At 41.0% G+C, this 24913-nt stretch overlaps 2 protein-coding genes across 3 annotated transcripts; one reads left to right on the plus strand and one right to left on the minus strand.

The window, feature by feature from the left end:
* On the minus strand, window positions 1-2495 carry timm13 (translocase of inner mitochondrial membrane 13 homolog (yeast)). The gene is made up of 3 exons (XM_028028761.1): window positions 2267-2495; window positions 1978-2046; window positions 1-1194 (listed from the first exon to the last, which is right to left on the minus strand). Exons 1-3 carry the CDS (start codon window positions 2384-2386, stop codon window positions 1096-1098), a joined length of 288 nt encoding a protein of 95 aa, XP_027884562.1. The 5' UTR covers window positions 2387-2495; the 3' UTR covers window positions 1-1095.
* Window positions 2496-8769: 6274 nt separating this feature from the next.
* enc3 (ectodermal-neural cortex 3) lies at window positions 8770-21844 on the plus strand. 2 transcript variants are annotated; one of them, XM_028027805.1, is made up of 3 exons: window positions 8770-9052; window positions 10533-11567; window positions 11651-12397. In XM_028027805.1, exons 2-3 carry the CDS (start codon window positions 10545-10547, stop codon window positions 12395-12397), a joined length of 1770 nt encoding a protein of 589 aa, XP_027883606.1. In that variant the 5' UTR covers window positions 8770-9052; window positions 10533-10544. The 2 variants fall into 2 exon arrangements, with proteins under 2 accessions (XP_027883606.1, XP_027883607.1); XM_028027806.1 differs by lacking the exon at window positions 8770-9052 and adding an exon at window positions 20638-21844 and having other exon boundaries at window positions 10545-11567; window positions 11651-12423.
* Window positions 21845-24913: the final 3069 nt, after the last annotated feature.

Below are 24913 nucleotides of genomic sequence, written 5' to 3' on the forward strand. Positions count from 1 at the left end.
GAAGTTTCTGATTAACCAGATTTATTCTTTTCTTTTTTTCAATTAAAATAATTTCTTTTTGCACACAATTCCTCTGCAGTCGGTGCTTACAGGCTTCTCTCACTCAAACTATGCAGGTGGGTTGTACTTCCCTGTATGCCTGAGCAGCTACACACACAGAGCTGAGAACAGTGCTGTATCCTGACTGTGTGAAGCAGAGCCCGGCTGAAACAAGCCCACCACTGTGGAAGGGCAGCAGCTAGAGTAACACATAGGAAACATGTCAGACAAAACAGTTTTGTTCTTCAGCTGTAGCTTGATATAGGCTGGATGGAGGGCTGTGAATGTCAGTTGTGAGACTTTAAAGTTACAGTTAATGTTGCCAACAGGACCACATTATGTTTATTATAATTAGGTAAAAAGTTTTGCTTGTTTATGTTTTGGCTCAGAGCCCCAGTGGCATTCTGAGACAGGATTCCAGGTGAAATCCTCTCCACCTGCAGGCTGGAGGAGTTAGCAAGCTTTATCCAATAACATTAACACATCAACTGTCAGCCAACTTAGTCTAAGCCAGATTTGTGAGCGTCCGAGGAGGATGTAGCTGCAGGCAAAATGCATAACTAGAGGGGAAATCAATTAAAAAGATGCATAGATATTGAGTGGCATTTGTGATTTATAGAGTGTAAATGCATAAGTTCTAGGAGGGGATTTAACAGGGTTTTACAGGGTCTATCTGCAGGCTTCACCAGTGTGGCTTCATTTTCTTCTGTTTTTTCTTCCATGTACCCTTGTTAGCATGTAAAGTGTTTCTGTCCAGTCCGATCATTTTTCCAGTTAAACAACAACCTTTGCACCATCTGTTACTGCATTTATTACATATAACAGGAATAATTAAACTATATTGGCAAACTTTTCCTCAAAAGTAAAAATAAAGATGTCCACAAAGATTCTGTTACGGGTCAGTGTCCACAGGCCTCATCTGTCTATGATAGTGACAGACGAGGGGGTGTTGTGCTGCTGACGTTGTACACCTGCTCCAGTGCGGCACTGTGCTGGTCCTCATTCTAGCAGCAGCGACCCGACAAAGAGAAGGAGGTAGCGTGTTTTGAAGTTCTTTCACATTCGAGCTCGTTCTCTCTGCAGCCTGGAGTTGTATGTTCGGGACACGGTGTTCCAGGCGTCCATATATCTGTCCATGCACATGGCGATGCATTTCTGAGAGGGGAAAAAAGAAAGAAAACAGGTGCAGCAGCTTGTAAGAGAGATGTTTAAGTTCTGTTTTTACCATAATAAAGCCCTAAGATTTATTATCAATGTTGAATTCCTTTGACAGACATATATTGCAAAGAAGGTTGCTATTTGAAATATTGTGCAGCACTAGTTGTTATGACAAAGAAAAAAAAGCTCAACTTTTAATTATTGCATTATTTTGTATCAAATAAATTGTTCAGATCAGGTTTATTTCTCGGATTTCTTTTGTCCGACGGTCATGTCTGAAATTGAACGTCTCAGTGTAATGTCAGGAGTCAGTGATTAATCAATTAATGGATTAACTTATTGTTACAATGTGTACTGAAAATAAGACACAGTATGTGATTACTACACGTAGTACATAATTACACATTACATTATCTTATGTAATGTATAGTTACATTTGCAACTTCTTTAAAATCCTTCTAAATGTTTAATTTTAAAAAATACTTAATAAAATGTGATATTCATAAGGATTAGTTTAATGAACCTTAAACATCAACTACAAATTTGACGCTTTGAGATCATTTCTATGCTCTTGCGGTCCCCCTATCAGCTTAGTTAGTTTGCATAAGCAGAGCAGATATAGAAATAACCAAAGGCACATGGGAGATATTACACGGTTACATCGCGATCATAACTACATCATCTAAACGAAACAAAAAAAACATACAAAAAGTTCATACAAACTTCTGAGTCGGTGAGGGCTGTAATAAAGAAAACTTTGGCCATCTCTAAAACTCATACCTGTTCAGAATTGTCCAATGAGCTTCCAGGCTTCCCTATGCACTTCTTGAAGCATTTATCAGTCATTCTCTGAAGCATAGAAACAGTGGTCATTGTAACACTTTACAGGCATTCGGAGTGGGTAACACAAGCAAACTTGTATTAAAACCAGTGATTATTTTAAAACATTCTTTTCTATACTAGCTGACAAATTATCGGCTGTATCAAACTATATTTGCAGTGGCAATCACACGTAACACACAGCTTAACTGTATCTTGTTAGCTTAGCAACAAGGATCCATTGGTTTACCTGCAGGAGCTCCTGAGCGTTAGCCACCGCGATTTGGACCTTAACCTGCTCCATGATGGTCCCGGCGTCTATTTTACCGCCGGACCCTCCTGCTGAGAAGTCTGACCCGAACCCGTCCATCTCTACTTCAGATACTTTATTAAGCTGGTTTACGGCCACACGTGCAGACTACAGCTGCAAGGTTTCATACAGTTTCCAGTGCCCTTGACAAAGAAGGAAGACGCTAGACGTCATTTCCGTCAAAAAATTTACTCTGCATCATGGGAAATGGAGTTCTGTAAATAGACTCAAAGTAACGTTCCTCTTTTAGTAATTCAATATTTGTCTTATTTATACCCCTATCAGCTGTAAAAAAAAAAAAAAAAAAAGACAAAAAATAAAATCTTTCTAATTGAAAAAAAAATATATATATATATATATATATGTACAGTATATATACAGTATATATATAATTTTAAATTGAAGCTTTTAAGCCATGAAAAGGAAGCTAGCAGAGTCATCCCAAATGGTGGCACCTTTTGATAGCGGCCACTTGGCTCGCTGCCCAGGACACAGCTCTTAGAGGATATCCCAAAAAATAGTGAGTATTATTTGTTTATAATAATTTATAATATTATTTGTTTATAATAATAAATTCTAACAGAAATAAATTCTGTTTGAATTTATTTCTTGGTTAAAACAGTGTTTCCCTACCCTGGTCCATAAAGCACACTGCCCTGCCTGCTTTAGATCAGGGGTCTTCAAATCCAGGCCTTGAGGGCTGAAGTCCTGCAACTTCTAGACATGTGCCTCGGTCTAACACACATGAATCAAATGGCTGAATTACCTCCTCAGGACGCAGTCAAGTTCTCCTGAGTCCTGCTGATGCTTCTGACTTCAGGAGTGTATTATCGCTTGAAACATCAGAAAACATTATAATATTCTTTAAAGATGGTGTTAAGAAGCAATAAGGTTTTCTGTAATGTTTGAATTCTAGAATGTATATATATGATCCTTTGTCTGTGAAATATTTGTTACCTATTGGGTGTGTCCTTGTAGTGGCCATCTTGGAACCCTGGTAAGGAAGAGGCCTCAAATCCAGCTCTTTTTTTAGAAGGAGCTGTGATTGATGCTTGATTGGCTGGGGGTAAATTGAGAAGGTGGGAATAACCAGTATACAGGTGGACTGCTGGCTCTAGCAGAGACTGACTGATGGGAAAGCTGCCATTTGGAACTGTGCTATGATGCTGGAGGCCTAATAAACCAGCTTTGTTTATTGCACAGCCAAGTTTGCTGATTTCTTTCCTTCCACACCACACCTCTCAGTGTAACAGATGGTAAAGTACCATATTGAAAATCAATTAACAAGCAGCTAAAGTTCAAAGAAAAGGTTGGAAATGGTTCAGAAATCCTTGAAACATATTGCTGAAGATGACTTTTAATAATTCTAAAACTCAAGACTTTTGTCAGTAAAGACTTAAAAGTGGGACTAATTTGTGTTAACAGTGTTTTAATGATTATTGTTTGTTCTATACAGTCAGAAGGTACAGAGATTAACAAAGTTTTCTGTAAGGGCAGTTATGAGTTGGTCTAAATCTCAAACCCTCATCATGTACACGCGTTATTGGACATTTACCACAAGGTGGAGACACACTCCACACTGCCAAATCAGAGCAAAAAAGCTAATCAGCGCATTTTTCTAAATGTTGTACCAACAAATACTGCTGTATTGTTCACAAAACATTGATATTTTTATTGCCTTCTTAGGGATGCTACCTTTAACCCACTGCAAACATCTATAAACTGAGTTTAAACATTGTTGGTTTAGCATAGAAAACCCTTTATCTTTTATTTGGGATAAAGGCAATACAGTTTAACACCAATATTTCCACAATTCATTGAAGGATCTCTAAATATTCAACATTCTTTAATGATTTGAACCTTTTATTTGTTCATTGCTGAGACCTTGGGAGGGAAGACGACCCCTATAAAGACTCCAAGCCTTATGTTTCAGACGTTGACCTCAGTGGGAAGACCACCTGGCTTGAGTGAACAAACATGTGGCGCAGTGAGCCCTTTGGCAACAATAAAGTAACGGTTACTGTTCTCCAAACGGACAGTGGTGAACTGAAGACTCCTAGGGGCATTAGGGGATAATTGTGGGGGGTCTGATGAGTGGCGGGCCTCCCTTTGAGGATTTAATGAACAGTTACACAATGCTTGTATAGAGGAACAAGCACAGAGCCCACAGAAGGTTTTGGCTGGTGGAGGGGGAGGGTCATAGAGCAGCAAAATGAATTAACCCGAGATTATAATCATGAGTTCATTATTCTAATCTCTTTAAAATCTTAATCTCCTTCAGGCACTCTTGTGTGTATGAAAGCATTTGGTCCAGTCAGCTTTCAGACAAGGCTCCAGTGAGGCCAGGCGGCCACGGTTATGAAAATATATATTACAAGAGTATGTGGTTACTGATGCTGAGCTTTGAAGTTACACCCTGACTGTCGCTAGGGACCTCCAAGTGTGAAGCAGTGCAATGCTTGCATAATGATTCATACCCCTTGTTTGTATTTTTTTTAGATTTTGCCCTGCTATAATCAGAAACAGCAATGCGTTTTGTAAGGATTTTATCTGATCGAATATGACAAAGTAGGGCACAGTTATGAAGATAAATGATGTGTTCTGTTAAAAGTTTTTACAAATACATTTCTTACATCTGCATTCAAGCTTCACAAGTAAATTACACCACTAAGTCTTGTGAGATCTGCTTCAATTAGCTTTCCACAAATTTGCTCATTTTTCTGTTTGCAAAATAGCTTAAACTCAGACCTAATTTAAGCTTTGGCATCCTTGAACATTTCTTGCCACAGATTCATAGCTGGATTTAGGTCTCAATTTTTACTCATCTGCTCAAATACAACCATGTATATTAAAGTTAACCATTCTAATTTAACTTTATTTTAGGGGATGTTCTTTTGCAGAGAAGTGCATCTCTAACCTCTGCCTGAAGTATTTTTCAGCATCTAACAATTTTTTTCAGCTTTGTCCTGTATTTAGCTGTATCCTTCTTCACATCATTGCGGCTTTCTTGTTTCCACTAGAGAAAGTGGAAACATGATCATGCTGCCATAATGTTACACTATGCAGCTGATGTGTATTCAAGCTGATATGTGATGTTAGTTTTCTGCCAAACTGTGAAAGTTCAATTTTGATCCCATATGACATGGCAGTTCTTTTGCTGGATCCCCTATATTGACTTGTGGCAAAAAGTAAAAGACTTATGATTTTTTTTCAATAATGGTTTTTCTATGGCCTCTTTGGCAGATTTGTAGAGCTGTGGACCACTCGCTCCTCCAGAGTTAGCATTTTATTATTTGACTTTACTTACTCTAGTCTGTATTAGGTTCGAAATACTAACGGATGTCTCACTTTTAATAGTCGTATTCATAAAGAAATGCAAGCAATATGTTTAATTTCTCAGTTATGCACGACCTTGTGTTTGTCTCATAAAATCACACTAAAAATAATGAGGATAGTGGTTGTAATGCAACAGAATGGGGGACAGCTCAAAGGTATGAGTACTTTTGCATGACTGCATAATAATTTGACATGACTACCACTGAAATGGAATCTATCATTGTGAAAACACTGAGAAGCAGAGTATGAAAAAGGAGATTACTGAAAAACAGACATGCTCTCATCCACACAAACTGTGACAGCTGAGGAACAGCAGCAGCTTTGAAGCTTCAGAAGCAGCTGCTGAGTGACAGTAAGGGAGCGAGGAGCTCATAGAGGGGAAGGGGAAACCTGAGAAGTGTGGAATCTACTCTGCAAGTTGGGGTCCTGCTGCAGAGGGTCACTCAGTTTAGTACAAAAAAAAAAAAAACAGGGTCTCCCAAAATGTATGTTCATTAAATAAGCAAATTATTATTATTTTTTGCTTTGAAGTGTTTTAATGACTGGTCAAAACGTGAAAAACAGGTACTGCAAATGACATGAACAATGACCGTGCTCCTTCAGTAAACCATAGCAGCAGGTTGCACAATAGAGGAACTGGCGCACCTAAATACAGCTTTTCTCTCATGACATTAAATACACTTGTGGACAAGTTCAGGCATATCCCAACAGAGATAACTTTAATTTTTCAAATTCCTAAAGAAATCTGTCACTAAAAACATTCAGGGAAATCGGACACACCTTTTTATTTTGAAATGCACTTTGCAACATAAACACAAGCTTCTGTTGTTCAGTGTTGATTCTTGATTTCTTTGTATGTGCAGGCTGAATTTGATGGATTACAAGTTGGCGTAACTTTTTCTTCTGGGAGCCTGCCTGAAATGCAGGGACATTCTTTAAAAAATTCTTTTAAAACCTCACAAGCATTCAGATCCTGCAGAAAATGTTGGGAATTTCACTAAAGAAGCAATTTGAGGCGCCTCAGAAAAGTTTAACCTGCAATCATATGATCATTGAGACTGTTGGTTAGGCCTGTGTGGAGTTAGTTGAGCTGATGAGTGCAAGCAATCCTAATGTCCATTTTAGCGCTTAAGTTAAAATGCGAAAAGTAATCTGAGATTCTTTTTTTTGCAAAATTACAAGATGACAGACATCTAGGACGTAGAATCACATGAAACTGTATTTGCCACCCTTACAGAGGATTTCAAAGGGGACAAAGAAACCAACAAAACATTACGTGAACATATAAAGTGCAAAATGTTTTGGGAAACATTCCTTGGAATGAGACAAAAGTTGAACTTTCTGAAAGGCGTCCGTCCTTTCATATCTGTCGCAACACTGAAACATTTCAAGCATTTCAGAAAAACAACATCATACCCACAATCACCCCTGGTGGTGGTAGAGTAGTAACCTGGGTTGGTCCTCTCCGTCAGGATTTGGATTACCGGAAGTAACTAGTGGAGTCATGATTGCTGAAGTACACTAGGGTTATGTAACAATAAATACATACCTTGGAGTGCCCAAATAAAAAGACATATCTGACTGATATGCACTATAATCAAAAAACCCTCCAATGTGTTGGAATAAAAGCATTTCTTCAAAGAATAGTGGGTCAACATTTCTCCAAATCAATGGATAAGACTCAACACTTGCAGTTGTTGCAAGCAAAGGTAACACACCAAGTTACTAGACTCAGAGGTGCAATACATTTTTCATGTAAGGGCGAGGGTGGTTGTTTGATCAGCATTTGATGATTTGAAATCTGCAAGTATAACAAAAAAAGGAAAAACTACAAGGGGGCAAGTTCAACTTTTATGTCTAACAATATTTTTGCATCTTTCACACTGGGACCACAATAGTTTTTGTATTCCAAACCATTTTAAAGCAATCACTAAGAGTTTTTTTCTTGGGAGTGTGCAGCTTTGATGTATCATTCAGGTGTTGAAACTTGGTTTAACAATGTAAATAAAGAACAATCTAGCTTGTAACTGGAAAAACCTGAATAATTTAGTCAGTGTTTCTGTGCGTTAGATGTCTTTGAAGTGTCATATGTATGATCAAGAGACTCATTACTTTGTAATGCAAGCCAGGATTTCAGCACATTTCAAAGACAGCATTGTGCTTGGTTTCTTATTGAGCACTTTGTGTCTTATTTGCTTTATAGTCTTTGTGGGTAAAAATGTTGCAGCTTTGACAAAGGAAGCATGCAGGAATTTACAAAAAGAAAATCATGAAACTAAAAATGATTGGCAAACAACATAAACGTGTGACACATTTCACTATTGACACAACACAAAATGTCCTAAAAGAAGACTTTTAGACTTTTTTTTCAAAGCAATTTACTTAATTTCTGTGAAATTTTGAAGAAGGTGTCTGCAACTTGTGTTTCTGACACAAGTATGGCCGTCAAACCTTTCTCTTTCTAACATTAGCACACTGTGACTGTTTTTATGTGTAGGGGAAATAAAAAGTTGCCCAAATATAGGCAGGATGTATTTGAAGAGTGACCCTAATAAGAAATGTAAGTCAGGAATCAGGATGCGAGGATAGCTAAAATGCTTAGAGTAATACGATCCACAAACTTGAACTCTGAGACTATTCAGTCATAGCATATAGTTGAAACTATATATTTACATACACTATATAAAAATACACATAACCTATTATAATGACAAAAATAATCTGATTAAACCAAAATGGGTTGGGAGCATCACGTGTGTCTGTTTTGATGCAGGGCATTTGTGAAATGTAGCAGAAATGTAAAAAAACAAAAAACAAAATTAATCTTAAAACCTCATGCAGAATGTTAAAGGTTGAACACAAATGAGTCTTGGTAACAAAGTCAGCGCTTTGGAAGGAATGGCCATCACGTTTTCAGTTCCGCTCCAAGTTCAATAAGGTTACTGTCAAAGTCAGCTTAAGCGCCCAATGACAGGTGTTTCTGGCTGATTTATTGCAGCGCTTTTGTGACAAAAAGGAATGAATGCAAAGGAAGGCTTTCCAGTGGAGGCGGCAGCTGATTGGTCAGCTGCAGCGAGGTGGGCGGAGTCAGAGCAGTTCCTCCGCTACCGCTGCTCTTTCTCTCGGTTCAGACTCGCTGCCTGTCGGGCTTCCACCGTCGTCCTCGGAGCTACTAACTTTTCACGTTGTTCCTACGCGGACACACTCCAGGTTTTTAGAACAACCAAATGGCCCGTCCGTCTTCACCGTCTTCTAGCCGTTTAGTGTGGGATTTAGTTGTGAATTTAAGAAGCAGATTTGTCTGAATTGCGGCGCAACTTCAGAGAGACCGAAGACGAAGTTGTAGCCGAGATAAAGGAATCTGGATCGGCCCTTCTGCTCGTGTCAACGGTAAGCTTCAAGACGCTTAATATTTACCGTAAATACAGAATTATGCTCATTTGGCGTTCCTCTATGCCCATAAAATTGTGCGTTTGGAAGGGGATTGGCTTTGGGCTGTAATTCGGGACGCTTTGATGTCTGTTGTAAAGCAGCAGCAGCCTGGATGTTTTTGGACTGCTGCTAACTTAGGAGGAAAGTTGAGCGCATGGTGATCTGCTGACCAGAGTTTCCCCATTTACTGCACAAAACCCAGTTGGGTTTCACTCAGAGTCCCTCCAAGGAAGTCCGGCCTTTTCAGCCGGAGTGAATAGTCGACTTAAATTTATCTACTTTGAAACAAAAGGAGCCTTTAAGCGGAAGATATTTATTTGGTCGCTTTCAAGCAGAGTGCAGCCTTTATGAAGCCTGGATTTCCCCCCCCCCCCCCCCCTTCTAGGAGGTAATTACCATAATAAAGGTGCGACGATTCAGCTGTAGCATATTATTCAAAATATTTCTGTGCGTGAGCTGTAATTCTGGCTCCTCAAATGGCCTGGAATAGGTTTCTGTTTAAATGTGTTTTAGTCTGGTTATATAATTTGGTCCCGAAGGAGCTGGTTTGAGGTGTCACTTCAAATGTGGGCTTTAAAGCTTCGCCTTTGGCACCATTTTGCATGTGATCCAGCTGAGGAACGGAACAAGCATGCAGGAATTCATCTGGTGACTCAGTCCTCAATTGTTTATAGGGGCAGTGAGATGTGAATCAGGATAGCACGCCCAGGTGTTTCTACTTTAGCTTACTGTAATTGCACTGAAAGACAAGTCAATGTCGGTCATTTTACAGTTTTCTTTTCGTCTTTGAGGTCTGACTGCGATGTATGTTTTATTGATTTTACATTGTAAATCTCTGTGGCATGCGGTGTACTCACTGGTTTTGCAGTGGGAGTGTTTCTTATCTCATCTCCTTTCATCTTTCTTTACAGTCTGAAGTTCATGTTCGTTCAGCTGATGCAAGGGTTTTATTTTTGAACCATCATTCATCATCTACTGGGGTTATTCATATATATAGCAAGGAAGTAATGGTTACAGAGTTCTGGTGTAGGGAAAGATAAGATTATCCTACTTATGCATCCGTCCATTTGTTTGTGCAGCCTTCTGTTTGTCTGCCCGTTCATTTGTCAATGTCTTTTTCCATCCATCTGTTCTTTTTGTCTAATTTTGAATTCATAATTGTTTGTTTTATATATCAAGTTTGCCTGTCCATCCAGCACTATCCACTTATTATCCAAATATTTATTTGTCCAATTATATGTTTTTCCATTTATCATTCCATCCAGTATTTAATTTTTTGTTTATCAACCAATGTGTCTGTCAATTTTTCTTTATTTCCTTCCTTTGGATTTTACGTCTTGCTCAGTATAAGCCAAACAAAAAATGATATAAAAATCCAAATAAGTTGGCCGCTTTGATGCAGTTTATTGATATTTTTTCTACTGTCTTTTGTTGCCAGGTCAAAGTCAAGATGTCTGTAAGTAACCACGAAAACCGGAAGTCACGCTCCAGCTCCGGCTCCATGAACATCCAGCTTTTTCACAAGACGTCGCATGCCGACAGCCTGTTGACTCAGCTCAACCTGCTGCGCAAGCGAAGAGTCTTCACCGACGTCGTGCTGAAAGCCAGCAACCGCTCCTTCCCATGCCACCGGGCAGTTCTGGCCTCCTGTAGCCGCTACTTTGAGGCCATGTTCAGCGGGGGGCTCAGGGAGAGTCGGGATGCTGACGTCAACTTTCACGACTCTCTCCACCCGGAAGTACTGGAGCTGTTGCTTGACTACGCCTACTCGGCCCGGGTCATCATCAATGAGGAGAACGCGGAGTCACTGCTGGAAGCTGGGGACATGCTTCAGTTCCACGACATCCGGGACGCAGCGGCAGAGTTCCTAGAGAAGAACCTCCATCCGTCTAATTGTCTCGGGATGATGCTTCTGTCGGACGCCCACCAGTGTCAGAGGCTGTATGAGCTGTCATGGAGAATGTGCCTGGCAAACTTTGCAACTCTCTTCAGAACAGAGGACTTCCTCAGCCTGCCCAAAGATAAAGTCCAGGAGCTGATCCTCAGTGAGGAGCTGGAGGTGGAGGACGAGAGCCTGGTGTACGAGGCTGTCATCGACTGGGTGAAGGCGGACATGGAGCGGCGGCACAGTGAGTTGCCTGATCTGCTGCGGTGCGTGCGCCTGGCCCTGTTGCCAGAGTCATATCTGCTGAAGAACGTCGCTTCGGAGGAGTTGGTGATGTGCCACAAGGTGGGCCGGGAGATCGTAGAAGACGCAGTGCGGTGCAAGATGAGGATCCTCCAGAACGACGGCATTGTGACGGGGTTCTGTGCGCGGCCCAGAAAAGTGAGCCAGGCCTTGCTGCTTCTTGGGGGACAGACATTCATGTGTGACAAAGTCTACATGATTGACAACAAAACCAAGGAGATCACACCCAAAACAGACATCCCAAGCCCCAGGAAGGAGTGCAGTGCTTGTGCCATTGGTTGTAAGGTATGTGTGTAATCTAAACTGCAGTAAATCCATTTTGTAGCATGTCTTCGACTTGAATTTATGTTATATCTCTTGTTCTCCAGGTTTATGTTACTGGTGGCCGCGGCTCTGAGAACGGAGCCTCTAAGGATGTCTGGGTCTACGACACGTTGCACGATGAGTGGTCAAAAGCAGCGCCAATGCTTGTGGCCAGATTCGGACACGGCTCCGCAGAGCTTGACCACGTGCTGTACGTAGTGGGAGGACACACGTCGCTGGCGGGATCCTTCCCTGCGTCTCCGTCCGTGTCTCTAAAACAAGTCGAACAGTACGACCCGCAGAGCAACAAGTGGACCCTGGTTGCCCCGCTGAGGGAAGGCGTGAGCAATGCCGCGGTGGTCGGTGCCAAAAACAAACTCTTTGCTTTCGGAGGCACCAGTGTGAACAGAGACAAATACCCCAAGGTGCAGTGCTTCGACCCCTGCCAGAACCGGTGGTCCGTACCCGCCGCCTGTCCTCAGCTGTGGCGGTACACGGCAGCGGCCGTCGTCGGCAACCACGTCGTCGTAATTGGAGGCGACACGGAGTTCTCGGCCAGCTCTGCGTACCGCTTCAACAGCGAGACATATCAGTGGTCGAAGTTCGGTGATGTCACTGCCAAACGCATCAGCTGTCACGCGGTGGCATCAGGGAACAGGCTGTATGTGGTTGGAGGGTACTTTGGGGCTCAGAGGTGTAAGACGCTAGACTGTTACGATCCATCATCAGACTCCTGGGACAGTGTGACCAGTGTGCCATACTCACTCATTCCTACTGCCTTCGTCAGCACATGGAAGTACCTGCCGTCTTAGACACACAGGCTGTGCAACTTTTCTAAGTGAGTAATTGTAGCTTCCATTAACTTGTAAAAGTCTTTAGTCATACTGAATTTCTTTATGCCTAACTTCTAAGGAGTCATATTATCTTGCAGTCTTCTACAGAAGGTTTGACTCCTTGGAAGCAAATTAAACATTGGTGTTGGTTTCAAACTTTAGCTGCAGTGTAAAGAGCATAAATCAGCTTCTGCCACCTTGTTAGATTCTGTGCCTGGGTGAGTTCCACTTTGAACTTGAGGCGGCCACTTTAAAGCCGCAAACTGTTTTGCAGGTTGCCAGGGGTTACGGCTGTTAAAGATTATCTAAGTGCCGGGTGTTGGACAAACATGTTGGAGTTTATGGGGCAGAAAGAATGTCAGCGGCGCTGCTAATTACAAAGCCAGGACTGTAAGCTGATGCCTCCGTCACAGAGTGGAGTGAGGTGTAGAGTCGGCCGATCAGGTCTGTGCTTGTGTGGATGGGAGAGTTAAGTGAGGCAGCTTGATCCACAGGGGTCAGGGTTGCCTGATGGACAAGCTGTTGTTAGACAGTAACTGAAAGCAGGTGGAAGAGGCGATGTGTCATTAGAAGTGCCCTCTGGATGCGTTCAGAAACAGATTTTTTTTTTGTAAGATCATATGTCGCTGTCACTTCATCCACATAAAAATATTGCAGATGTCTGCTTATTTATACATTGAATTATAGGATTAGAATGTGTTGACAGGGCAATCTGTTCTCTTCGAAGGATAAACAGCAGTTCAGAGGTCTTTTTATAGCTTCAGGGACACTGCAAGGGAGGAGGCAGTGCCCCGTCACCAGGATATGGAAATATAATTTACTCATATCATACCAGACTGCTTTAGGAATTGAGCAGCTCAATCTGCCTCATGAAAGGACAGGTGGTAAATTTCACACTTTTGACATGTCTCTCAGTATTTGCAGAGAGAGCTTAAGGAGGGGCCTAGTTGCTGAAATGAGAAGAGGAAAGGCTGAATGATGTTGGAGCTAGGCCATTTTAATGCGCCCCAAGGTGGTAGAGTAAGTTTTGGGCTATATGTCATGTGACCTGGTTTGCGAGCTGAATTTAGCATTTATTCAATCAATAATCAAAACAAAAACAGTTCAGCCAGCTAGTTATGCAACAGCAGGGACTCCTGCACTTCATTTTATTGCTTTGTTGTCCAACTTTTTGAAGTAGTTTTATATAATACGTTGCCATGGCTACATACCCAAGTAGTGAAGAGTTTTTAGAGAAATCTCACAAAATACCAGGGAGAAATCAAATCACGGCAGTAAACTCAAAAGTGACATTTTCTGAGTTCAATAATCTGTAATGATTAGTTTCTGTATTAGAAATTAGCTGAAAAAGATATGCAGTGTTTTTATTGTAAAATCACTAAAACATTAAAATAATATAAAATGATCTGTAGTGATTAGTTTCTGTATTAGAAATTAGCTAAAAAAAGATATACTGTGTTTTAAAATCACTAAAAATAATATAAAATTAAAATGAGATTTCCTAAAGAAGTTTAAATATAAGTAAAAATTCAAACTGCTGTATCAGATGTTTAGAAAATATAATTGAATCTCATCAAAAACACTGTCCAATGAAAGTTCACCAGGTTATAAAACATTCCAGCTTATTAAAACTTAATGATGCATCAAAGATTTTTGATTTGAGAATTAACTTTCCTTGTTTGTTAAAAAGCACAAGGTGTTTGAATGATTTCAAGACAAGACATTTTCTATGGGAAAATTAGTTAAGAGGTAAAACTGTTTTAAATATAGGAAGACACGGCACACAAATGCTGAATGTTGTAGACGTTGAATAGTTAAAATGGGACAAAGTTCAAGCGGTGTTGTAGAACAATGAATTGTGAAAACGTCACATATTTTATGCATATCTTTCCTAAACATTACTAGAAAATTCACAGATTCAAAAAAATTATTTTTAAAAGTCAACAGACTAAATTCAACAGTGAATCCAGTAAAAGTTTACTTGAGATTTGTAAGTCGTTTTTTCTTCTAACAGACTCTAAACAGGCTCCAGTTTTGGAGGAGGTTTAGGAGGAAGCAAGTAATGAGCAAAGGGCTTAGGCGTGGCTGGTGTGTACAGTAAACAGCTGGAGACGGTGGAGCTGGGGGCTTAGCATTATGCAGCTGCTGGTATAGGGGCTGCTGTAGCCATGGTAGTGGAGGGATTTTTGGTTTTTCTTTTTGTAGAGCCATGATGGAGACAGACAGCCTGACTGTAAAAGATCAAGGCAGCAAATCCTTGTGAATTCTCAGTTACACCAACCAGCCCACTGCTGCTGACGACATGTATGCCTAATTAAAGCAGAGCTGGGAGGAGGGGGAGGGTAAAAAAAAAAAAGCTCCAGTTTCTGGCCCATCAAGTCAAACTTCTTTCTTCACGTGTCCTGTGTCTCTCTACCTGAGACCTTGGAGCCTGAAGGAAAACAGGTGATATGACTGTTGTTATGGAGGGTTTAGCCTTCTCAGACCTCAGTTAGGAGTTTTCAGAGTTGAGTCATAACTAGTTACATGTGTTCAGTTACATTTACTTTAGTAAGTTTTTGGAGTATTTTTACGATGCTGTACTTTTTTACTTTTGAATATTTTTATTATGAAGTATCAATACTCTTACTAGAGTAAAAGGAGGAACTTCACCAAATGAAGAAGAAACTTGATTTAACCAAAAATTAGCCAAAACAAATTCTTCAGTTTTTGTTAGTGAAAGATACTGATTTTGGGGGGGAAAAAAATTCTTTTGCATGATTTTGTTAGTTTGAAGTTTCTGATTAGTTAGTACTTGAGTAGCCTTTTCATTTAATACTTTTTTACACGAGTATTTTCTTGGACAGCTACTTTTACTTGATTAAAATATGTTGAGGTAGTGCTACTCTTCCTTGAATACAATTTTTGTGTGTCGTACCCACCTCAAGTAGTTTCATATGTGACCCAGCCTGAAGTCATAACCTTCAGAAGGTTGTCTGGGATGGAGGAACCTCATTAGCATATAAGGAAAACATAAAATCATCTCAAAGTAGGAGAAAAAGTGAAGTGTGAGTAAGACCAGCAGGAGCATAAAGCATATTCTGCAGAGATTGGCAGCTGAGTCCAATCTTTCCTAAAAATAAATTTCTCCAGAGGCTGTCAACATTCAGCTGGAGTTAGAGAGAAAACAAAGTGTGTGAATGTGTGTGTGTTCCCTTCCCTTTTAGGTTTGTTGCAGCTGAAAACCACCAGTCAGCTGTTCAAGCATTCACTGGTAGTATTGTTGGTTTTTACGCAGTAGTAAAAACCACTTGTTTTCCACTCTTATTACCCTCAGACTCGCTCACACGGGCCGGCACATTGCTGACATCGCTGGTTGCTTAAAGAGCCAGCCGACCCAGTTCTAATTCAGCAGAAATGTAGGTGTGGTCTGCGTTCCCGTTAGTCCACGTTTGTTAATGTGGTCGCGTGGTGCGTGTTGGATTGTTGTGCCCTGCTCCTTTCGGTCGCCACCTACTCTATTTCTTTGCCTTGTGCTCTTCCAGTAGATGTGGCAGACCGCAGACTCGGAGCAGCGAGCCAGAAGCTGCTGCTGATGGAAAAGTATTTGTAACCATTTAAACAGTGAGGTTTGTCTTTATGGTCAAGACAGGAGTAAACAGCTCTGATCCCCATCAGCAAAAATCTCAACCTCTCTTTCACCCTTAACCTTTATTCTCCATTGAAAGTATTTAGTAGTCACAGCGACTATCATGATATCTAGTTTGATGCATAGAAAGTTGTGTAATATGCAGATTTATGTGCTTAAAGACCAAATAGTATATTTAAAATTAAGCTTAAAAAAATAAACACAGCAGAGCCTTGTTTCCATTGGCCATAAAATTGCGCAAATTGGAATTCCGAAAATGAATTTGCTTAATGGAAAAACTCATCATTTTTCTATTAATTTTATGCTACAGTGGTGGGTTTTCAGCCGTAACAAGATGTTTGTATTTGCAAACTTTTTTTTGCATAACATTAGCAACGCCAGTTTGTTTACAGCAGCAACAAGTTTATTTGTAGCCACAAGATGTCGCACAGCTTATCAAACCCCAAGTTTGTCATTCAGGTTTTGAATCGATAGCGGTTCTGTAAAATCACTGGCCACCTTTTCCCAAAATGGCCGCATACTTAGCTGCTCCCAAGAATAAGGGGCTTGTAACTCCATCTGAATAAGACGTCAACGTCTCCTCTGATGGCAGATGGATGATGAGTGCTAGAGCCGTGGCTGAATTATAAATTTGGCTCATGTAAGTGTTTACATCCATCACCTCCATGATTTGTAAAGACTTAAGTGTACAGACTTATTTACGTGTGGTTGTAATTGCAGATCTTACTTAATGGAAACACAGCAATCACAAAATTGTGTCTTATCGACATGCAGAATATTGAAAAAGGTTTTTGCACATTTGTAGTGGGAATGCAGTTGGCAGCCATTAGTGCCCCGTGAAGTTTTTTCATCGGACCAGCAAAGTATTACATTAACCACAAATTCATTCATTACAATCAATACAAGAATAAGCTTTACAAATGGCAGTAGCTTAGCCAATCAGAGGCCTCGTTCAAAACGTGATCTGGATGACTAAATATGTAACAAGAATCAAGGAGAATGTTTTGATAATTTTGCAGTCGACTCAAATGGACGCTATGCATGTGGAGAGTTAAAATAATTTTCTCTGACTTCTGAAATCTTTGGGATGAGTTGAAATGGACTGCAGAAGCAATGAACTCCCTCAAAAGAGCTTGGTAAAGGCTTTTGTTTTATTTTTATCCTTCCAGCAAGCAATGCCTGTTATCTATTTTAAAGGTTTCTTTCCCAGCCCTATCACTGCCTTCTACCAGACCCCAAAGACGCGCACACACATATACACTCGCCTCTTTTAGCCGAATCTCTCCTGAAGTTGGCAGCTCTCTGTGGCAGGGTACACCTGCAGAGGTCGGGGGGCCGCGGTGGGACTCGTTGGCGGGCTTGGACAGCTGCTGTAAAATGGAAAGGTCGCATCAGGATCGGGGAGGAGGAACGCAGGGGCCCCCAGTCACTCAATACTAATGTTTTATTAATGCCTCGCTGTGAGGGCCACCAGGAACACAAGCTGAAAGGAGCTTTTATTGCGGCATCTGCGTACGACAACGACTCCCTCTACCACCTCAGCTCAGATACACACTTCTCCTGCGGTCCCTCGAGTAATCAGTTTGCCACATTACAGCCCCTCGGCACGGCCGGCCGCATTAGCATAAACCTAATGGAGGTTTTATTGGCCTTTTCTCCATGCCGAGGGTAACAAAAAGGTAAAGGAAAGGCGACGTTTGAAATGGCTGAATAATCACCCAGACTAATTAGATTACAGCCATAAAAAGAGACGAGCTGTCATACAGTTCCAGCGGCCTCTTCAGAGAACCAGCTGAGGTAGGATGGGGTGACTGGCTGTCTGGTAATTAATCAGAGGAGCACATTCAGTCCCACAGATCATCTTTGTCCCAGCTTTAACATTCCTGTTCGCTGCAGAATCCTCAATGAGACTCATGGAGATGAAGCAAAGTCTAGTCTTGTGAGGGCCATTGCAGGATAGACTTCTTGGTGGTCATTATTAAACCCAGAACAGGCCGCTAAAGAAGGAGGACTGGGCTTTACTTTGGGACTTTACAGGTAACCAGGCTTTTGGTGGTCACAGGTGTGGTCTGCGGCATTAAACCACGATAAAAGGGGAGTGGACAAAAGTTAAAATCTCGATTCAGTTTTAGCAAGTTTATGATTTTTACTGTCTAAGTCAAAATCAACATTTCTTTAAAACGTGTTTTAGCTGCAGACACGAGGCTCTAAAGAAAATCAGGCAGCTGATGATCATTTTAATATTAATAATAGCTTGAGATGTGAGTGAAAGGGGATGTGTGTAAACGATCCAGCTCAGGGCTGCATGTTATCGACCTTGACATGTAACATTAGAGGAAGTGTGTGTGAGACAGAGTGAAGCTCATTGCTGGTGGGGGCAGGATCTGTTGTTGTAGCTGAGGCAGCTGAGGCTTGACGTGGGAACGGTGAGGTTCGCATGAAGCATTGGTAAGTTTGTCGATTACAGCTTGCATCCAAAAGTAGGACGACACACAAAAGGTCTTTGCCAAAGATGTTTATTCTTCAGAGTGCTAGATATATTTCTGAAAGATTCAGTGGAAGGAAAAAGTGTGGTTGACAAATAATAGTAATAAAATGTGTTGTTTTTTGTTTTGTTTAGAAATTAAATTTTTAGATGGACATCAAAGTTTTACTTTTTGAACTGAAATGCATAAATGATATTTCATTTATGCAATATCATTTATTGCATAAATGTCTATGAAGAGCTCAATATAGACCAAAGTTCATTTGTGTCCAGTGGTTGATAACTCCACTCCTCATTCAGCTGCATCAGCAGCAGCTTTTAACGTCTGCATCCAAGCTCATCTACATGAAAAAGGAGTAGCTTTTTGTTTGTGTTTGTTTTACATTACTGCTCAGCTCTGTGGAATCAGCAGTACCTCCTTGTTTCCCCACAAGCTTCAGTTTGCATTGTTGCGAATATTGCTTCAGCACCACCTCCAGTTACATCTCAGGAAGGCAGATTGATGGATCGATGGATATCATCCAGGCTCTGGAGATGGATACATTTGAATTTTGTGAAAGATTTCAGATGTCGGTTTTGACAAAGCTTTGTTCTGCTGACACTAATCTTGGCTGACTTTAGATTTTTCTTAGTGAACTGTTATGTAAGAACAGTATTCAGAGTGTTGGTTTGTAGCCTTCGTCCTGTGGGTGGTCTGTACTTATTTACACTCTGAACAGAGGTATCGTCTGTCAGAAGGGAATTTAAAATTGGAAACATGGAGTTGCAGCCGAGTGAACAACCCTTTGCTTTAATTTATGTTTGCACACAGACTAAGGGGAAAATGCACATCCATCTCCATAAACGTAACGTCTGCAACGTTTTGCAGTCGTTTTGATTTTAATCCATAAAATTAGCAACCTTTTTACTCTGTGTTTTGGGCTTAGGGTAAAATCCAAAGCAGCAAACGGAGATTGCATGTTTAGCCTGGAGTGGTACAGGAGTACAGGCTGAGTAGGAGCTGTGTCACGGTGAGTCAGACCCTGTATTGCACTACCTACGCTCCCTGTCCAATATCAGCTCTGATGCATGCTGATAGCACTCGCCTTTTTTGTTTGCTGCCTTAAAATGTCCCAGTGGATTAGTTTCCCCCAATCGAATCTTTCAGGATTCTTGCTCTGTCTTCTGCATAATAGCGCACTTCATTATATAAAACCAAAAATATTGCAACATCTGTTTGTACTGAATGTTCACATCCTTTGTGAAGAATCAAACAGGTTTCTGCTTTTAGGCATTCTAATGTTCAGATTATTTGTCTTCGATCTCTGAAAGTATGCCTCAGACTTGTTTGCACCCTGTTGCTGTTCCAGCAGCTTTTACCTGAATCCAACTGTTGTGCCTCAGGCTGATTGTTCACAACTCCAACAGTCCTGCGTAGCACATGGATGCTTTCTGTAATGGCAGCTGTGACAATGAGAGCTTACCAAAATAACCCTCTGCCTGCTGCAGAGCACTGATGTTTAAGCCTGTAACTTGCAGTGCAAAGAGCAAAGCAGAGCTATCATCAGAAACATGCAAATCAGAAGCAAACACCATGATGTAGTTTCTCTGCAACCCCTTCCACCCCCCCAGATATCCAGGGCAACATTCCTTCATGTTAGCAGGCGTGGTAAATTAGACGCAGAGTTATCTGGGGTTGCACAGAAAGCCTGCGATGAGGGTTTCAAAAGAACTCATTATGGCGTTTGTCGTGAAAAATGCTACTTCCATGTGCAGGAATTTGGAGAATGGTACTTTAAGAAGGCGATTTGCTGTTTGAACTTTTATCTGAAGAAAGCAGATGGGTTTTTTTGGAATTAGTTTCTTATTTGAATGCAGAGAAGCTTATTTTCAAAGTTGGGTTCTCTTTGTTCAAACCTTGAAGTATTATACATTACTGGGCCGAGCGCCGTAATCCCACATAACAGGACAACTCTGGTTAAATGTGAGGAGTTAATAACACTTTGTGGGTAAACCCGATAAAATGGCATGGTGATAAGCTGATGAAGACTTCGCCTTGCCCAGCGTTCAACCACAGCAGAGTTCACAGGACCTAAACATTAATCTCCCTCTTTTCTGTTCCCCCAGATGCGCTGCGGTGTCTGGTATGCAGGCATATGTCTCTCTGCTGGCTCCAAAGAGGAGAAGAAGGGGTTTGTGTCTTCTCGTTGGGGCTTCTGATGAGTCTGCAGAGGAGCAGAGGCCTGGAAACAGCCCAGAGACTGAGAGTCTGCGCCCCCCCACCCGCCCCACCTGATCTGTTTACTCTGACTTCTTGTGTAATTTTCTCATGGAAGCAGTCTGAGCAGGAGCGGTTGCCATGATTACTCCAGAGGACCTTGCAGTCATCTCTGCTCCTTCTCTTTCCTCCTCCTGGGACAAATAAGCTACTATGACCGGACCGGACCTGTTCTGGTCCTTTTATAGTTTTATGGACATGATGTTTTACAGTGAAGCTCTCTCTCCCTTTCGCCTGACACGTTTACTCAGGTGTGTGTTATTTCCCCTCTCGCAGGGCTGAATTGGACCTCCCCTCAGCCGGCCGTGCGGTGAAGGAAGCAAGTCGTTTGTGAAAGTGTATTATTTTGTGCACAGAAATATTCTTCCTCTCTATATTTTTAGACTTTGGACTCGGGCTTCCCTCAATTTTGGTGAGCTAAATTTGTACTCTGCTCTGCAACTGAAAAAAGTAACAAGCTCGCGGGAGAGAATGTTGAAGGAGATGCTTATCTGATTCAGTTCTTTTTTGTTTTTGTCTCAGGGTTTTGTTTTTGTTTTTTTTTACTTGTTCAAAGAAGGGTTACGTCTTCCTCTATTGTCCTTTTCTTTAGTTTTTGTGAATGTAATATATACGAGTTGCATTGTTTTTGACTCTTACAGAGGTCAAAAATGGAAAAGAAATATAGCGAAATCTTTAACTTTAGTGATATTTTGCATTTGAATAATAGCTAAGTGTCTCCTTTGTAGTTAGCTCTGTAGTTCTTTTAAAAAAATATTTCTATGTACATTTTTTAGAACTCTTGTGTGTATAGTTTGTACATTAGTTTTGTAATTATTAATATGTAGATATCTTTTTTTTATTTGCACAAAGAAATCTTCCAGTGGTCTTAATTTTATATCTTGGTCTTAACCCAGCTTGGGTAGTGTGAGTAATTGAAGCCTTTTTGTAGCACATTTTCGCGTCTTCTTCTTCCACGTTCGCACACTGTGCAAGTCGCCAATGTATCTATTTGTCTGTTCTACCAATATGTATACTGATACAACCTGTCAATAAACCTGATTTTGCGGAAAACAATACGCTGTTTTTCCTTTATGCACCTGAAACTCATACATGCATTTAAACAAGTTGGTATAAAATCTATTGTTGGAAAGTACTTTTTATAGCAATTTACATTCACTATAATTATTTATACCTTCAAATAATCTGGGAGGGTCCAGATGAGGATGTCACATCTGAAAGTTGCAGGCCGCCCAACCTTGAGGCCTGGAATCAAAGTCCATGCTGGTAGTATAATGAAATGTTCAGAGTCTGAGAAGTTTTGTTTTTTTCCTCCATGCATTTGACCCATATAATGCATTGCTTAGCAACTTTCCTTAAGCTCTTTTTCTTCACATCAAAGCTGGTTTTTAATCTTTACAAAGATCATAAACCAAAGTGACGAACCACCAAGCCATCAAAACCAAAACCAGAGCAAACATTCTTCCAGTGAGAATGAGCTTCAAATCGAAGCAACAGGTGATTTTAGTGATGTTTTCTCCAATAGCCAAGCAAGAGTCAGTAGTTTGGGCCCCTAAAAGCGGAAAAGTCCAGACAGTTCTAATGTTTAAATCACAGCAAGACCCCCAGTAATGTTTAGCGCCAAGTCTGCTGGTGAATACTGCCTGGTTGAAGTGCTTCTGAGGCTTCGAATTCATCTTAATTTTTTCTGCCCAATACCAGAAAAAATATAAAGATCAGAATCTCCAGGTGGACAAACCTGAGATAAATGTTAAATTACATTAGGTCATATTTTCAAAATTAGACCCCAGCCTGAGATTCAAACTCAGGACGTAGTTGTAAGACTAATGCTTGTAACTGCACCATCGTATATCCCAAATCAAATCTCAAAAACAAAAACATCAGTGCAAATTACGTAAAGTCTTTGTTAACATGCAACTGGTGACATAACTCATAAACGGTCATTTCAAAGGCTGCCGAAAACCCTCAAAGAGGGTTCCTAATTGGATATCAACAAAAGGCGGCTCTGAAAAGTTTCGCTTGGCGGCCATGACATCATGCCAGTAACAGGCTCTGTCCAGTCAAGCATGTGGGTGAATCTGGGCCAGTTGGAGTACAAGGGATTCATCAGAAGGTTAATTTATGCATTTTTTAAACACAATGCAGACAAACATAAAAGATGAAACACCCGTATCTCTGAAAAGGAGACCTGGCACAGTACAGCCGGACGAGTGGCCTCACAGCGACTCCTATTGTGATGCAAAATGTGCAAACCAGGCTATTTGAAACATCCCTTGAACACAACACAATTAAAGCTCGCGCATAAATAGACATTACAAAGTTGGACAGAGACAAAAGAACAGACGGCCAAAACAGCAACAAAAGTGGAGGGACGGGCTGGGGAGGTGACCAAACTGCCATAACAATCTGGATTTTGGATCAGAGGATTTGCAAGGTGTCTGGGGGTGTACGTGTGTGTGTGTGTGTGTGTGTGTGTGCGTGTGTGTGTGTGTGTGGATAGAAATCTATGGTCCGTGTGTCTGAGGTTTTGAGGGCATTTGTATTTTTCCTTTGCTGTAACTGCAAAATAATTTCCCTGCTGGGATGAATAAAGTAATTCTATTGTATTCTATTCTATTCTATTCTATTTATGTGGTTTTGAGGTAGTCTGTGCGTGAAGTGGATGGTAGCAGAGGGTGGGAGGGAGCTGCGTGGCTTCTCGTAAACCTACAAGAAAAGAGGCAGTGAGTTGGAACAGACAAGGACGCTGCTCTGGACCTTTATAGCCAAACATTGGCGTGTGTCTCCTGGCCTGAGACCCCCAGCTGGGCTCTCTGGCCGGTGCTGACTGGAACAAAGGCGCAGTGATGAGGCGAGAATCGACCTCCTCTCACCTAATCCCCCGGGGGGCCCTATGGTTTGTTCTGACGGCCAGCTTAAGATACGGATCGATCAATACGAACCATCTGGCTTCTTCAGATCTGATCTGACTCACACCATGATCTCTCTCACAGTATAATCAAGAACATCTGTCGCTGCATGTATTTACTCAACTGTAGATATTGAGGTAAGGAGGGTTGGATTTAGAGTTGGAATTAGGGTTGGAAAGAGGGTTATAGGACGGTTGAAATCTGGGTTACAATCAGAGTTGGAGGAAGGGTTGGAAGGAAAGATCCAATCAGGGTTGGAATTATGGTTAAAATTGGGATTGGAATCAGGGTTGGAGAGGGGTTGCAATATGTGTTAGAAGGAGTGTGTAGATTAATATTGGAAACAGGGTTGTGATTAGGCTTGGGATGAGAGTTGGAGTAGTAGTTGGATGGAGAACACAAAGGATGGTTGGAATTAGGGTTCCAAACCCTGATGCCAACCCTAATTCCAACTATAATTACAATCATCCTTCCCATCCTGATTCCAATTCAGCTTACAAAACTAACTCTTGTTCCAACCCTCCTTCCTTCCAGTATTAGTATTTCAGCTAGCTTTGGCTTTTTGGCTCATTTTAACTGTGGCGAACGTACAGTTTAGTTTTGTAAACAGTGGGTTCCAATCAACAAACTTCTAATACTCTTTGGGGGGGATTTTTGCATTGACTGAAAGTTTTCACTTCTCTTCCATAATTTTTCTATTACATTTTTTATGCACCCATAAAAACCTCACAGATACTGACTGAAAGTATCATGGACATTAACTACACTGAACATTTGAAATGGCTGATTTAAGCCCCATTCAATCTGAAAAATTGTAATCAAATATTCTTTTCTATTTCCTATTATTAATGTTTAATGGTAAGAGCTTTGGAAATCGGGTCACCTTTAACTAATTTATCCCTCACAGTGACAAAATATTTGACATGTTTACATTTTAATGCAGAATTTGCAATCATAACCTAATTTATTTTCAAAGTTGTATGCCCTTTGTTATTATGATTTGACAGAGAGAAACTTGAAAAATGGTAGCTGCATGCAAGTGTTTGACTGAAAACACCAGCAGGAGCCTCTTCATAAAAATTGCAGAGGATCTGAGAAGCCTTCAATCTGACTCTTACATAAACCTCTCTTGCTGCAAAGCTCAGCAAACATCAAACCTTCTCCCCCCACATGCTGCTTTATTTCTCACGTTCAAACATCTCCTCTCTTTATTCTA

The sequence above is a fragment of the Xiphophorus couchianus genome, chromosome 9 (assembly GCF_001444195.1).
Source record: "Xiphophorus couchianus chromosome 9, X_couchianus-1.0, whole genome shotgun sequence".
Lineage (NCBI taxonomy): Eukaryota > Metazoa > Chordata > Actinopteri > Cyprinodontiformes > Poeciliidae > Xiphophorus > Xiphophorus couchianus.

What these genes read in the sequence shown, in the direction of transcription:
- enc3 (XM_028027805.1), top strand. Translation starts at nt 10,545, where the DNA reads ATGTCTGTAAGTAACCACGAAAACCGGAAGTCACGCTCCAGCTCCGGC. An exon ending in CTTGTGCCATTGGTTGTAAG is followed by an intron (nt 11,568 to 11,650) that starts GTATGTGTGTAA and finishes CTTGTTCTCCAG; the next exon opens with GTTTATGTTACTGGTGGCCG.
- timm13 (XM_028028761.1), bottom strand. Translation starts at nt 2,386, where the DNA reads ATGGACGGGTTCGGGTCAGACTTCTCAGCAGGAGGGTCCGGCGGTAAA. An exon ending in ACGCTCAGGAGCTCCTGCAG is followed by an intron (nt 2,047 to 2,266) that starts GTAAACCAATGG and finishes TCTATGCTTCAG; the next exon opens with AGAATGACTGATAAATGCTT. An exon ending in CATTGGACAATTCTGAACAG is followed by an intron (nt 1,195 to 1,977) that starts GTATGAGTTTTA and finishes TTCCCCTCTCAG; the next exon opens with AAATGCATCGCCATGTGCAT.